This window comes from Syngnathus acus, chromosome 1 (assembly GCF_901709675.1).
Source record: "Syngnathus acus chromosome 1, fSynAcu1.2, whole genome shotgun sequence".
Lineage (NCBI taxonomy): Eukaryota > Metazoa > Chordata > Actinopteri > Syngnathiformes > Syngnathidae > Syngnathus > Syngnathus acus.
In genome coordinates, this window is record NC_051087.1 from 9,702,862 (window position 1) to 9,715,359 (window position 12,498).

The 12,498-nt window shown below is 41.3% G+C and overlaps 1 protein-coding gene across 2 annotated transcripts in view; it reads left to right on the forward strand.

Moving 5' to 3' along the window:
- Positions 1 to 10,913, forward strand: part of rgs12b (regulator of G protein signaling 12b) — a 35,752-nt gene extending 24,839 nt beyond the window's left edge. Inside the window, exons 7-19 of one of the 2 annotated variants that reach the window (XM_037250240.1) lie at positions 2,391 to 2,560; positions 3,285 to 3,377; positions 3,477 to 3,620; positions 4,057 to 4,239; positions 4,316 to 4,466; positions 4,717 to 4,811; positions 4,980 to 5,183; positions 5,854 to 5,927; positions 6,038 to 6,164; positions 6,263 to 6,359; positions 6,455 to 6,507; positions 8,338 to 8,509; positions 8,795 to 10,913. In XM_037250240.1, the coding sequence (XP_037106135.1) occupies positions 2,391 to 2,560; positions 3,285 to 3,377; positions 3,477 to 3,620; positions 4,057 to 4,239; positions 4,316 to 4,466; positions 4,717 to 4,811; positions 4,980 to 5,183; positions 5,854 to 5,927; positions 6,038 to 6,164; positions 6,263 to 6,359; positions 6,455 to 6,507; positions 8,338 to 8,509; positions 8,795 to 9,387 (2,156 nt within the window). In that variant the 3' untranslated portion in view covers positions 9,388 to 10,913. The remainder of the gene's footprint in view (positions 1 to 2,390; positions 2,561 to 3,284; positions 3,378 to 3,476; positions 3,621 to 4,056; positions 4,240 to 4,315; positions 4,467 to 4,716; positions 4,812 to 4,979; positions 5,184 to 5,853; positions 5,928 to 6,037; positions 6,165 to 6,262; positions 6,360 to 6,454; positions 6,508 to 8,337; positions 8,510 to 8,794) is intronic. The other variant, XM_037250248.1, reaches the window with a different exon arrangement.
- The last annotated feature ends 1,585 nt before the right edge of the window (positions 10,914 to 12,498 follow it).

Below are 12,498 nucleotides of genomic sequence, written 5' to 3' on the forward strand. Positions count from 1 at the left end.
TGCACAGTTCAGAGGACTCATGTTCGTATCTGGGCTTCAGCCTTTTTTTGTGGAGTTCGGATGTCCTCCCATAGTTCAACCCAAGACACACTTAGAACCACCCCCTCATTTGAATAACATTTCCTTTTGCATCACAAGACTTAAAAACTGCCAAATTCAAAAATAGAGAAATACAAGTAAAAATAAAAACAAATATAAAGAATATAATTGAAAAATCTAAGTTAAGAAAATTTTATGGAAATAAAATGAAATATTTTTATATTTTTTTCAGTTATACATATTTTATTTTTGTTTTTATTTTCTCTTTTATTTATTTTTATTTTGGCGGTTTTATTCCTCCATATCACCCCACCTCTTGCCTGAAATCAAATGAGGTGGATTCCAGCACACTTGTGACCCTGATGAAAATAAGTGACATAGAAAATGGGTGGACAGTTACCTCTATATCAGTTACATGAAACTGAGAGAGTCGAAAGTATCAGCGATTGTTTTTAGCATTACCTTTGCTACATGGATTAAAAAATGGTTGTCCTGCATTGACAAGGCAAGACAATTATTGGTAACAAACTCCTAATGAATACTGCAGTGTGTGCTTGTGCTCGTGTGTGTGTGTTTGTGAGTGTGCGTGTGTGTGTGCGTGCGTGCACACATCCTGTCATTTTTCCTTCCATCCTCCCTCAGCTCTGAATTATTTATCATTTCAAGGCCCATGTAGGCATGTATCACTTACCAACTGAGCATATCAGTGGTGGACGCAGGCCATTATACATGCATGTGGCCGCATGCGTGTTGTGACCCGAGTCTCTTGGGCTGTTCGTCTGACCGCATCTTTTCCCCCTTCCATTCTTTTCTACCTTGTCCTCCTTGCGAGAGTGTGACACTTAGTGTAGTTTTACCCTGTGAGGGGGCCCTGTTAGTGTGAGTATGGATGGTGGGGCTTGGCTACCGCTTAGGATTCGCTACCGCTGGCACCACACTGGTTCCTACCAGCTCTACCCAGGTGAGGAGACAGCTGCTGAAGATTTAACGTACTGGAGCAAGTTAAAATATTATGATTTTATTGGTTTGTTTGTGTGCAATTTCCTGTACGCAGTTTTATAACCACAACATATTTTTTCCAATTATGTTCCTATATGTTTTTGGGGTAAATACACACATATTGAATGCCATTAAAAAAAAAAGAAATCAAAACATATTTACGATGTAGAAAATTATCTCTGTCTAAACATATCTGACTTGAATAGAAATTTGCATTATAGCAGTTGAGTTGAGTTGAGTTGAGCGCTTTTGGTGTAGTGGTTGGTTTCAAACAGGCAAACTATAGTAGGCACTCATACCAGGCTGTGTACATATTGTACATAGAGTGCAAAAAAGTCCTGCTATTTGTCACAGAATAACTGAAGATTGGGAGTGTGGATGTAATGAGCTGCAACCGGTTCCTTGGACCACGTACGTATGTCTGGGCGTGTTGATAAAAAGCTGTTGCTAATCTTACGGGTATGGTGATACATGTTTTCCTCCTACAGTAATTAATTGTGCAACACAAATGTGTGTGTGTGGTGAGTTAGTTTAAGACGTGACAAAGTTGTGAGTCTGTACTGAAAGAATTAGTCCTTTTACCACTCGGTATTAGGTAATTTTAGGATGACGATTTCCATGGATATTCCTCTAAAGCTCTAATTTAATCATGTCAACATTGTACCATACTGTATGACCCATAATAAGTTTGAAATTGTATTGTTCTTATTCTACTGTGGAATCTTTTTGAGATGGGGCACACTTATAATTTGTTTGCTAAAAGTTGTTTCTTATGCTCTAATCTAAATTTAGTTTGAGCTAGCAACTGCCAATTTGATTTGATCTGATTTAATATAAGATTTATTTAAACAGTGAATAGTTCCTATTTAAAGCACAGCTTAAATAATAGATAATTATCACCAATGCATAGAAGATCAAAAAGATTATCTATCCATATTTTCTGGAGAGTTTTGTGCTTATACGCAGCACAACATGCAACCATTTTTGTTATATCCACTTTGCACCTTGGGCCCCGTCCCCACTCAGACACATTTAACATTTGCACCTCTGAATTTATTCATTATGTTCTGTCCATAGCTTAATACAAAAAATTATTATCATAATAAAATGAAGTAGATACATAATGATGTGATGGAAATTTTTATGTTATTTATTTCATAAAACACCAAATTTGAAAAGAGTTTGAAATTTCATCACTTATAATATCATGCAGGTTAAAGAATTATATAATGGTGTATTACTTAACCAAAAAATTAAACATAAGTGGAATCCAATTGTGTGTCTGTGTGTGTGTGTGTGTGTGTGTGTGTGTGTGTGTGTGTGTGTGTGTGTGTGTGTGTGTGTGTGTCTAGAACTGAACAGTGTGGAGCTGCAGGGCTGCAGCAGTGACAATAGTCTGAACAGTAATGCCAGCCTCCCCAGTGTGCAGAGTCACCGGCGCCACACCGAGAGGAGAGTGGCCAGCTGGGCCGTGTGCTTCGAGAGGCTGCTGCAGGACCCCGTGGGAGTCCGCTACTTCTCGGTAACATATTGTAATTGCTCTTCTCCACGCTACATTTGCAGGGACATTATGGCTTGAGCCTCTTGACTTTGCTTGTCAAGTGTTCCTAAGAAAGTGGCAGTTGAGAAACTACCTGATGTAGTGGTGATACATAGTTCAAGTAAGTAAAATTCACCTTTGGCCTGCAGCACTCTCAGAAAAATGAAAGGCGCTGTAAATAAAAGAATTGGAATACATTTCCCAGTCAATAACACTCAAGGCCCACAGTTCGCAGTCCAGCATCTGCAAACCGGCAGATTTGATTTTAGAACATGTATTGAAAATGTCAATAACAGCATTGCTTTGGCACCATTTGGTCATATCTTGGTGCTAAGGAACAACTTGAGAAGCTTCATTTCGACAAAAGTAGTCCTTTGCCCTCCTCATGTGGCATCTAAATGCAAATAATAATTTTGCACTGGGGCTCACTCTTCAAAGGTTCTCCCTTTACCCACTAATTTCACATTTTCTGTCCTGGAAATGATTCTTAGACTTCAATAAATATCACAAGGGGTACAATAATATTGTTTGGACCCTGAGTGGCAGAAGTGGACTCCAGACCCACTTGCTGTCATTTGACCTATGTCTGTAAAACGTACCTGTTCCAGAAAAATTTGCTATTCATATTATTAATGTAATCCTGACCTTGATTATACATACCAGGTAAATGCTGCTTCATTTGTATCCCACATTGTTGTTCCTGCAGGAATTCCTGAAGAAAGAGTTCAGTGAGGAGAATATTTTGTTCTGGCAGGCTTGCGAGTTCTTCAGCCACGTCCCTGAAAATGACAAGAAGCAGGTACACCATACACTATGTATACTTTGTATTTCAATCACTACAATTTTCTTGAGATATATTTTTTAGACGCTCTAGCTTGCTCTGCCGTCTTGCTTGCAGTTGTCTCAGCGAGCCAGAGAGATCTACAACAGTTTCTTGTCCAGCAAAGCCACCACGCCGGTCAACATTGACAGTCAAGCTCAGCTCGCTGACGACATCCTCAATGCCCCCCGACCTGAAATGTTCAAGGAGCAACAGTTACAGGTTGGCTGTACAACCAAACTAGAAATTTGTTGGATTTAGATAACATTGGTGGGGGGAAAAATGAAAATGCTATTTTGACACTGAATTAGTGTTGGACTTGTGGTTTCTTATACAACACGAGATAAGCGAGGCATATTGTGCAGAGGGGGACACTTTAACAGAAAAGCTCTATTGACTGAATGGAAAATGTTACTGTTGAGAGTCACAAGGCTAGCCTTAAAAATCACCCTCTATCTTTTGACTTATCTAACATGAAATCTACAGATATTGAACCTTAATCGTGGTAACATCCCTAAGCCTGATGACATAACTGCAATTTTGACAACTGTATAAAGAAGGGACCACAAACAATCGTCCTTGTACAAGTCTCCTCTCCAATCATTTGTCTTTTCCCCTCCCTGTGTTGATTACTTCTCTTTGCTTCTGCCATTTTTAGATTTTCAACCTGATGAAGTTTGACAGCTATACACGTTTCCTCAAGTCTCTCCTCTACCAAGCCTGTATGTTAGCAGAGGTGGAAGGCCGACCCCTGCCTGACCCTTACCACGTACCCAGCAGCCCCACATCCAAACACAGCACTACCGGCTCGGACCGCTCCAACCTGTCCACACCCAAGAAGGTAAGCACAAACACCTCCACTCTGCTGCATGTCAAAACAACTGCCCATTTCCTCTCTTCCGGTTTGGGTCCTACAGGAGGACAAAAGGAGCAAGTCAGGCCGCTCTTTGAATGACGACAGCCGGGATGATTCGGGAGACCGCAGGAAGGGCATGTTCTTCTCCTGGTCTCGCAACAGGAGCTTTGGCAAAGGCCCAAAGAAGCGAGAACTAACCGACTTTAATTACAGTCAGTAAATCTTCATACTTAATCACATGTTTTCAATTTCCTCATTTTTGGCAAGACAACGCCATTGTGTAAATATAACAAATGTAATTGCTGAATAGTGTGTTGGCATGTGGCACAATGACAACATGTTTCCAAGCTTTGTGACAGTTCCAGTAGAATATATTTCACTGGGCAAACATGAATGGAATCATTTGTGTTTGATCAAAAACCATCTGTCTTCCTTGAGTTTGTTAAATGAAATATTTTTCAGATTTCTCCGGTAGCAATGGTCGCCGTGAGTCCCAGGGTTCTCTGTCCTCGGGCGCCAGTTTGGAGCTAGGGATGACTGCTTCTGGGAAGAATGAGGTGAGTCTGGAAAAACTAAAACACATCACATTACATTGCTAGGAAGCCAAACTTTCATGGGAGCATGTACGTAACTTGATCTCATCATTGTTCTTCACTTTTTATTCCCGCATGTTCCACACCTCCTTCCGTTGTTTTCTTACAGTCTTGTCTGTTTTGGTTCTTCAGGGAGATGTTTCCCGTGTGGGGGTATCAGAACGTGGAGGAGGCAGCGCCGTCCTGAGGCAGTGTAACATCAACCTGCCAGATGGTTCTTGTTGCTCTGTGCCGCTGAGGGCCGGTGTGTCCATCAGGGAATTGTTGCTGGGGCTCTGTGAGAAGATCTGCATCAACCTGGCAGCTATCGACCTCTTCTTGGTCGGAGGGGAAAAGGTAGTACAAAACACATGTATGTGCCGCTTCCCAAAGTATTTAAGTCACAATGTTTTTGTCCCAAAAAGTCACATGAGAAGATGCGTTTTAATGGGCCGTAGTGCAGCATACTGAAGTGATGGTCGGTGTCCAGTTTCAAAGCAGTAATTCCCTTTGGAAATAAACTGTACTAGAAATGAAATTCTTCTTACTATTTACTGTATTTCTTTGAACTATTTGAATGATTATTTTATGTCAAACAAAAGTTTTTAAAATCAAGGCATATGAAAAAAAATTAGTCGAAAGGTAAAAAAAATCTAAACCACAGTAAACTACACACACACACACACGCACACTGCTTAAATGTCTAATTGTATCTGTCCGTTGTTCAGATTCACACTTGTATGACCTCAGCAACATTTGACTTTGGAGGTTCCGCTTTAATTAGCACTTGTTGTCAACTTCCACAGCATTTCTATTAGTTCTGTTTTGTGTAAATGCTCTACCAGTTTCATCAACTTGCATGCACTCCATTTAAAAGGCTGCTGAATTGTTGTTTTGATTATTGGCTTCATTTGAAGTTGCTCCCGCTGCTAATTTTGGTCATCATAATGATGATTCTGAAAAGGTTTGGTAATGTTTTTTAATGACATGACCAAAGCATTTTATGATTTTTATTTTCATTTTCCAGCCACTTGTTTTGGATCAAGACTGCATGACGTTGTGTTCTCGGGACCTCCGACTTGAAAAGCGCACTCTTTTTAGGTCAGAAACTATACGTCCTTTGTATTGTGACTTCTGCCACATTGATGGAACCTCTTTGACGTTTTGAGCAAGTCCTTCAAGCTCTGAACTCTATTTTCCTTTTGTTCCAGGCTAGATTTGGTCCCTATTAACCGCTCGGTGGGCCTAAAAGCAAAGCCCACCAAGCCAGTGACGGAGGTTCTCAGGCCGGTGGTGGCCAAGTATGGTCTGCACCTCTCCGATTTGGTTGCACGTATTGTAAGTCTAGTTCTTGAGCGCTGGGACTTTGCAAAGTTGCTTTAGCTTGTATCATTTGCCTCTCTGAATTCTGTTTCTCTGAATTTGTGTGTTTCAAGAGTGGCGAATCGGAGCCCTTAGATCTCGGTCTTCCCATATCCAATCTGGATGGGCTGCGAGTGGTATTGGATTCGGTGGATCACATGCCGGGAAAGGGTAATAAAAAAGTTGCACATACAGTCTGTGTTGACAGAAAAAGGCATATTTTATAATGGAGTTACTGCACCTTCCGTTCACTTCCTCTCCTTCAGCACCGTCCAAAAGCCACATCGGGGCTTCCACAAGCAGGAACCAATCAACAACAGTAAGATGCCATCCAGCTTTTTATATCATCTGACTCTGGAATGTTTCATAACCCACTGAATGTCGCCACTTCCTGATGATGATATCACGCTACTAAGTGTCTCCCCCGCTGTCCTCAGTTGACTCATGTCTGTTTGCAATGTGCCCAGGTGTTTGACACGTGTCTATGGCAGCATCCGGCCATCTGTGTGTGTGTGTGTGTGTGTGTTTGTCTGTTTATTATGATGGGCAGTGAGCCACGTCACATTCCCAAATTCTCCCTTCTGTTTTTGTGGTCTGTCTGTGGTCCAATGCATCGGCAACTTTTCCATCTGCTTTCTTATCTCTTTCTTCTGTGATAAGACCTCTGATCAAGCCGTGCCACTCTTGAAAGCTTCATAAATTCCATCTGGAAGAGAATTAGTTGGTGGCGGGAGTACCATAGCTGTAGATTGTAGATTTAGTTTATCTAATTGATGGCAATATGCAGTGGTTATTTGCTTCTGTAGTGTGGCTCTCCATTAGTTGTTGGAAGTTGTTGTGTGTGTCACAGGTTTGGGTGCATTGTACACAGGGTTCAAATTTGTGTCCTTGATGTAATGTGTGTGTGTGCGTACGTATGTATATATTTATATAAATAAATTATATAAATAAAATATATAGTATATATATATATATATATATATATATATATATATATATATATATATATATATATATATATATATATATATATATATAGATTGTGTGTGTTGTGTGTGTGTTGTGTGTGTGTGTAAACCTTTCGAGCCTTTATAGCAGCGGTCTCCAACCATTTGACATAGTTTAGATAAATGAAACCCCCAAGCTATAAAATCGTGTTATAGCAAACAGCAAACAAACCAACAAGCAAATAAATAATGTGGATATTCTTTGACAAAAGGCCCCATGTTGCATAATTAGTATCACTTTAGGCACATCAACAAAATGAAGGCTGTATTTAAAATAAAACACTGATTTAATTCACAGTGTGGAAGAAATTTATTAGACCACCTGTCACCCAGCAGCATCAATTGCTTTGATATTGACTTTTTTCATTTTCACTGAGCTCCCATTGAGTACCGTTTTGAATAGCAATGAGGAATTTCAAACTGCATTCGCCTTTCTATGAGCACATTTTTTCCACTTGTCTTCTCTGAGAAGAATCTATAAAAAATTGCTGGGTATCAATCAAACACCGACGCGATTTTCTCATCAGCAATGCAAGTGAACAACCAAATTATCAATAGTAACTTCATAACAAATTACCATTACTGTTACCATCACTGAAACATGAAAAAAATAATTTGCTCTCAACAGATTTTTTTAGCACCGATATCAACTGTACGTAGTTGTTTGTCACTTTAGAGGGTCTATAAGCTTGACTTTCAGTAATTATGCAATATGATTTGTCTGGTCCAGTACATGAAAAACCAAAAGGCTGGCGGCCGCTGCTTTAATTGGCACCCTTTTAAATACTTGGGAATCCCAAGTTCCACCCCACAGTAGCCTACATTGCAATGATGATTTATATTTTGTTTTTATTCTTATCTTGTCTGGGAGAAATCAAGTACTTTTATTGCATCATACGTATGGTCCAAGTTACCCAAAAAGCGCCAACTTGTTAATAAGATTCCAAGAAAGCCATCGGCCATGAATCCCATCACGCCCACACGTGCATTATCAAGATGCAATATAATAGCCCCCCTTCTTCTTGAAAAGTGGCCCCCACGCTCCATCAAAATGCTGTCACGCTGGTCTCCATCAGTCGCTCTAATCACTAGTCGTGCTGTACGTTGACGCCTCTCCGCTCCGCTCTCCTTGTGGCTCCCAGGGGGAGGACAGGCAGTCAAGGAAAGCCGCTTCCACCCACCCCCATGGGGAAAATGGCAAGGCTGGGCCCGGCCTTGACACAAGGAGCCAGGCCTTACCCAACCACTCTGTCTCTCTTCATAAGGCTCCGGAGAAAAGAAAGCAGAAAAAGATTAATATAGACGAAGCTGAAGGTAAAGATACAAAGACCTCCTTCTTCTTTCTTTCTTCGATTGTCTTTTTGCTCCTGTGTTGCTGTAATGACACTAACTCGCTGGCATGTGTGCCGTACTGCACCAGCTAGCTCTATGTAGCGCACACTGAATGTAGCTTTGACTTGCCAAACTGACTCCCTATGCTTGCATGCCGACTGAACTCCAACAACGAGCACTGTTTTCACCTGCAATTCGGAAGGTTCATTCACTTGTGTTTGTGTCCGTACGTGTTTTTTTTGCATTTGTGTGTGTGCGCGTATACAGAGTTCTTCGACCTCATATCCAAAGCTCAGAGCAACAGAGCTGACGACCAGCGAGGCCTGCTGAACAAAAGTGACCTGCAGCTGCCAGACTTCCTGCGCCTGTCACCGTCGGCGACCGGTCGAGCCGCGCCTCTGCCCTTTGACCCCGAGCCCGGTTGTTCCACCCCTCACTCCCGCAACCCTGGCAACGGTAGCGCTCGCTTGGGGAGCAAGGCCAGCCACAACGAAAGGGCAAGCGGCAGCCATATTCTCAATGCTCATCATCAGTCTCAAAGTTTGGACTCTGCGTTGGGCTCTGACATTGGAGGGTGGGCGAGCGCCAGGCCCCCTTCTTCGCTGTTTCCCGCCACAATCTCTCCCATCCACCCGTCCCAGGAGGCCCAGCACGGTGCATTCAAGGACACCGGCAGAGGGTCATCAGTCCAGATGCTGGAGGAGGACTCCTTGTCTGACCTGACTCTAGTGGGCGAAGGGGACATCAATAGTACCAGCCTCAACTACGTCACCCCCTCCAGCCTGCAGTCCAAACCCCATCCCCAATCCCAACAGCAAGCACGGGACATTCGGCCTAGCTCAGGTACTTCCCCCGTGTGACCTTTCACCTCTCCTTTCAGCCACCTCCGAGCGGTCGTGGCCTCTTTTGAGTCAGTTTGACGTGCCCTGTTGCCCGTTTTCACTTGAGACTTGAATGCATCCACATCTCCTCCCTTTCTTTAGTCCTAACGTGGGGCAATAAAAACACTCCCTGTGGCACAGAAGCATTTGCTTTTAGTGTAACTGTACAATTGCTTACACTACAAATGTATTATAATAGTCATGTCTGCACTGTGACTTAAGTTGGTCATACACAAGACAGAAAGCTGAAGCGGGGATAAATGGATGCATTATGTCAAAGGTCACAAGATGTCCTTGGAATTTTCCTACATGGTGTGCGTATGTATCTGTGTGACTTGCTGTGGATTTTCCTTTTTCTTTCCCTGAGACTTTATAGTGAGGGAGGAGTGCAAGGATGACTCGTGGCAACCTCTCATCCAGCACCCTTCACCAAAACAACATAATGATGCACTTTAGCCCTTTACGAACAAAACTCCGTGCGCGTGTTGAAATCACTCGTTTACCTTGACACACTAAAAGAAAGGAAATTAACTTATATGATGTACGGTTGATGTGAGCGTATCATTTCCAGCTTTGTGCACACTCGCCATACAAATGCAGATTTTCTGCTATAGTAGCATGAACGAACACATTTGCTCAGCTGTTCTTTGTTCCAACTTGAGTACAGTACACTCTGTTTTCACCACTCTCACCTCGGGCACTCCTAATGCCATTCATGCAAACACAGGCCACAGTCATTGTGCACGCTGACACTGCTTGCAGACCAAAAAGAGCCAGAAGGTTTTGCACCCACTTTTCAGTTTGTCTTTTTTTGCACAAAATCACAAAGTTGTTATGTTTGAAAGGTTTTCACAGAGTAGTAGCTTCCCGCAGCCACTCGAATAGAATCAGGTAGGTAAGAGGTATTTGTAATCGGACGCATTCCGTCATTTTGCCTTTCTTCTATATATGTCACAACAGAACAGATTTGAAATAAAACAATCAACGTTGAAGCGTATACTCTTAGCTTTACTTCAAAAGGTTTCCCAAATTCCAATTGTCCTTGACATTTTATTCACAGTACAGTGCCTCCATATTCATCTGCCAATCCATTTTCTCAAAGACAACACTGACATCACTGACTACAGAACTTAAGCTGCAAACCGCCAGTGTCACCTCCATTTTAACCGAATATGTGGAATAATGTAAATATAACTATCATTTTAATAAGTTAATTTTAACAAGGCAAAAGTCAACAAAAACTCAAATGCTTCTCAACTCACTACATTATAATGACTAAGCACTCCACCTTTTCTGTTGTGTTGTATACTTGATGAAATATTAATTTATCTCACCTTATATTTTTTACCCTGTCAGTAAAACAAAAAGTGTTCATTTGTACGCAGCCAAACAAGTGAAATCCCCACGTTGCTCTTGTTCATCTGCATTGCAGCCATGCTGTTTCTTCAGCTCTGCTCTCTCTCAAACTGTCTGTAAATAGATAAAATAAATGTTAATATCTTGAAGTCTCTCTTTGTCTTACTAGAGCAGCCTCTATTTCTTTTTCCTGTCCTTTGGCCACTCCGAGTCCTGTGACACGGCACATGAGAGGCACATGTAGAAGCACCTAGCCTACGGGAATGTATAACAGATATAGATATATATATAGTTCTGTTATATGCTGTGCAGATCTGTCCCACAACAAAGTTACAAGCACAATAATACAAAAATACAATGTTGTAATATATATTTATATAATATATTTATATATGTTTTATTATTATACATATATTTATAAATCTTACAAAATATTTCCTTTTTATAATGTTATTTCCTGGTTGGTTCTCATTTCGTGCGAGAGCAAGAGAAGTGAGGGAGCAGGGCTAAGCTTTTGTTTTACGGGTACAAAAGCTTTTTCGGTGGGACTGGGCTAATAGATGTCCATGGAATCCTTCGGTTCAGTGCCTTGTTAGGCAAGCTTTGTCATGTTCGGCTTCAAATATCTAGTTTAGTCAAATATTTATTTCATGAATTTGTTATAGAAACAAAAATTAAAGTTCATAATGGGTAACACTGCAACAAAGACATACAGATTAATGTAACGTAAACAGACCTGTGCTCCTTTGTAAACATGAAATGTTGCACAATTTTTAGCTGCGAGTACCCAATTCTCTTTATGAGAACCTTGTCTTACTATAAAAAAATAAAAGTATCTTGCTAGATGAATAAACTTCCTACATTAACAGTTTGGCTCATCATCACAAATGGCTCCATCTGCTGGTGAAAACAAACATGTGGAAACTTAGACAGACAGACAGAATACAATCACACAGAGAGAGAGAGAGGGAGGGAGACTCAGACTAGTCATATTTAATGCTTTTAAACAGGAAGCTTTTTAAAACCCAACGTTTCTGTGAGTCTCAAGTCTGTTTTCAGTTTTAAACAGAAAGCCAAATAAACAAAAAGGCAGCTATTCTTTCTGTCAGCCACTGGATGGCATCCCTACGCATGAATTTCCCATGATGTACTTGGCATATCGCTACACCCCCCCCCCCTCCGTCTCTCTCTCCATCCCTCTGGCTCTCCACCCCCCTCCGTCTCTCTCTCTCTCAAGCCTGGTTACAGGATACTGATTTCAGTTAACTGGGGTAAAGGGGCCCGTTCAAATGACAACACAAGCTTTATGTGCCATTTATAAAAATTAAATGAATAAATAAATGTATTCATTCACCAATCTGACTTTGCTCCAGTGGTCAGGGTTATCTGGGGTAAGTGGAGCCACTGCAAAACTCAATTCACTGGATCAGGCTACCCATCTTAATTTCTTTTTCATTTGACTTACACCGGGGCTCTCCAATGTCGTGCACTAGGTAGCCCCAAAGGACCACATACGTACGACTGTGCCAGTGATCGGACATTATAATTCCCTTGGAAAGTGGGGCAATTGATCATTTAAAAATGTAAACCCTTGCAGAGATTTATAGAAATGAAATGTTGCATGATAATTGTTATCCATTTCCTACCTTGTTTCACAATTGTTGATAATTAGTGCGCAAAATTATTGTGAACTACCACCCAAGCTATTGACTTCCCATAAAAGCTCTATGGAGC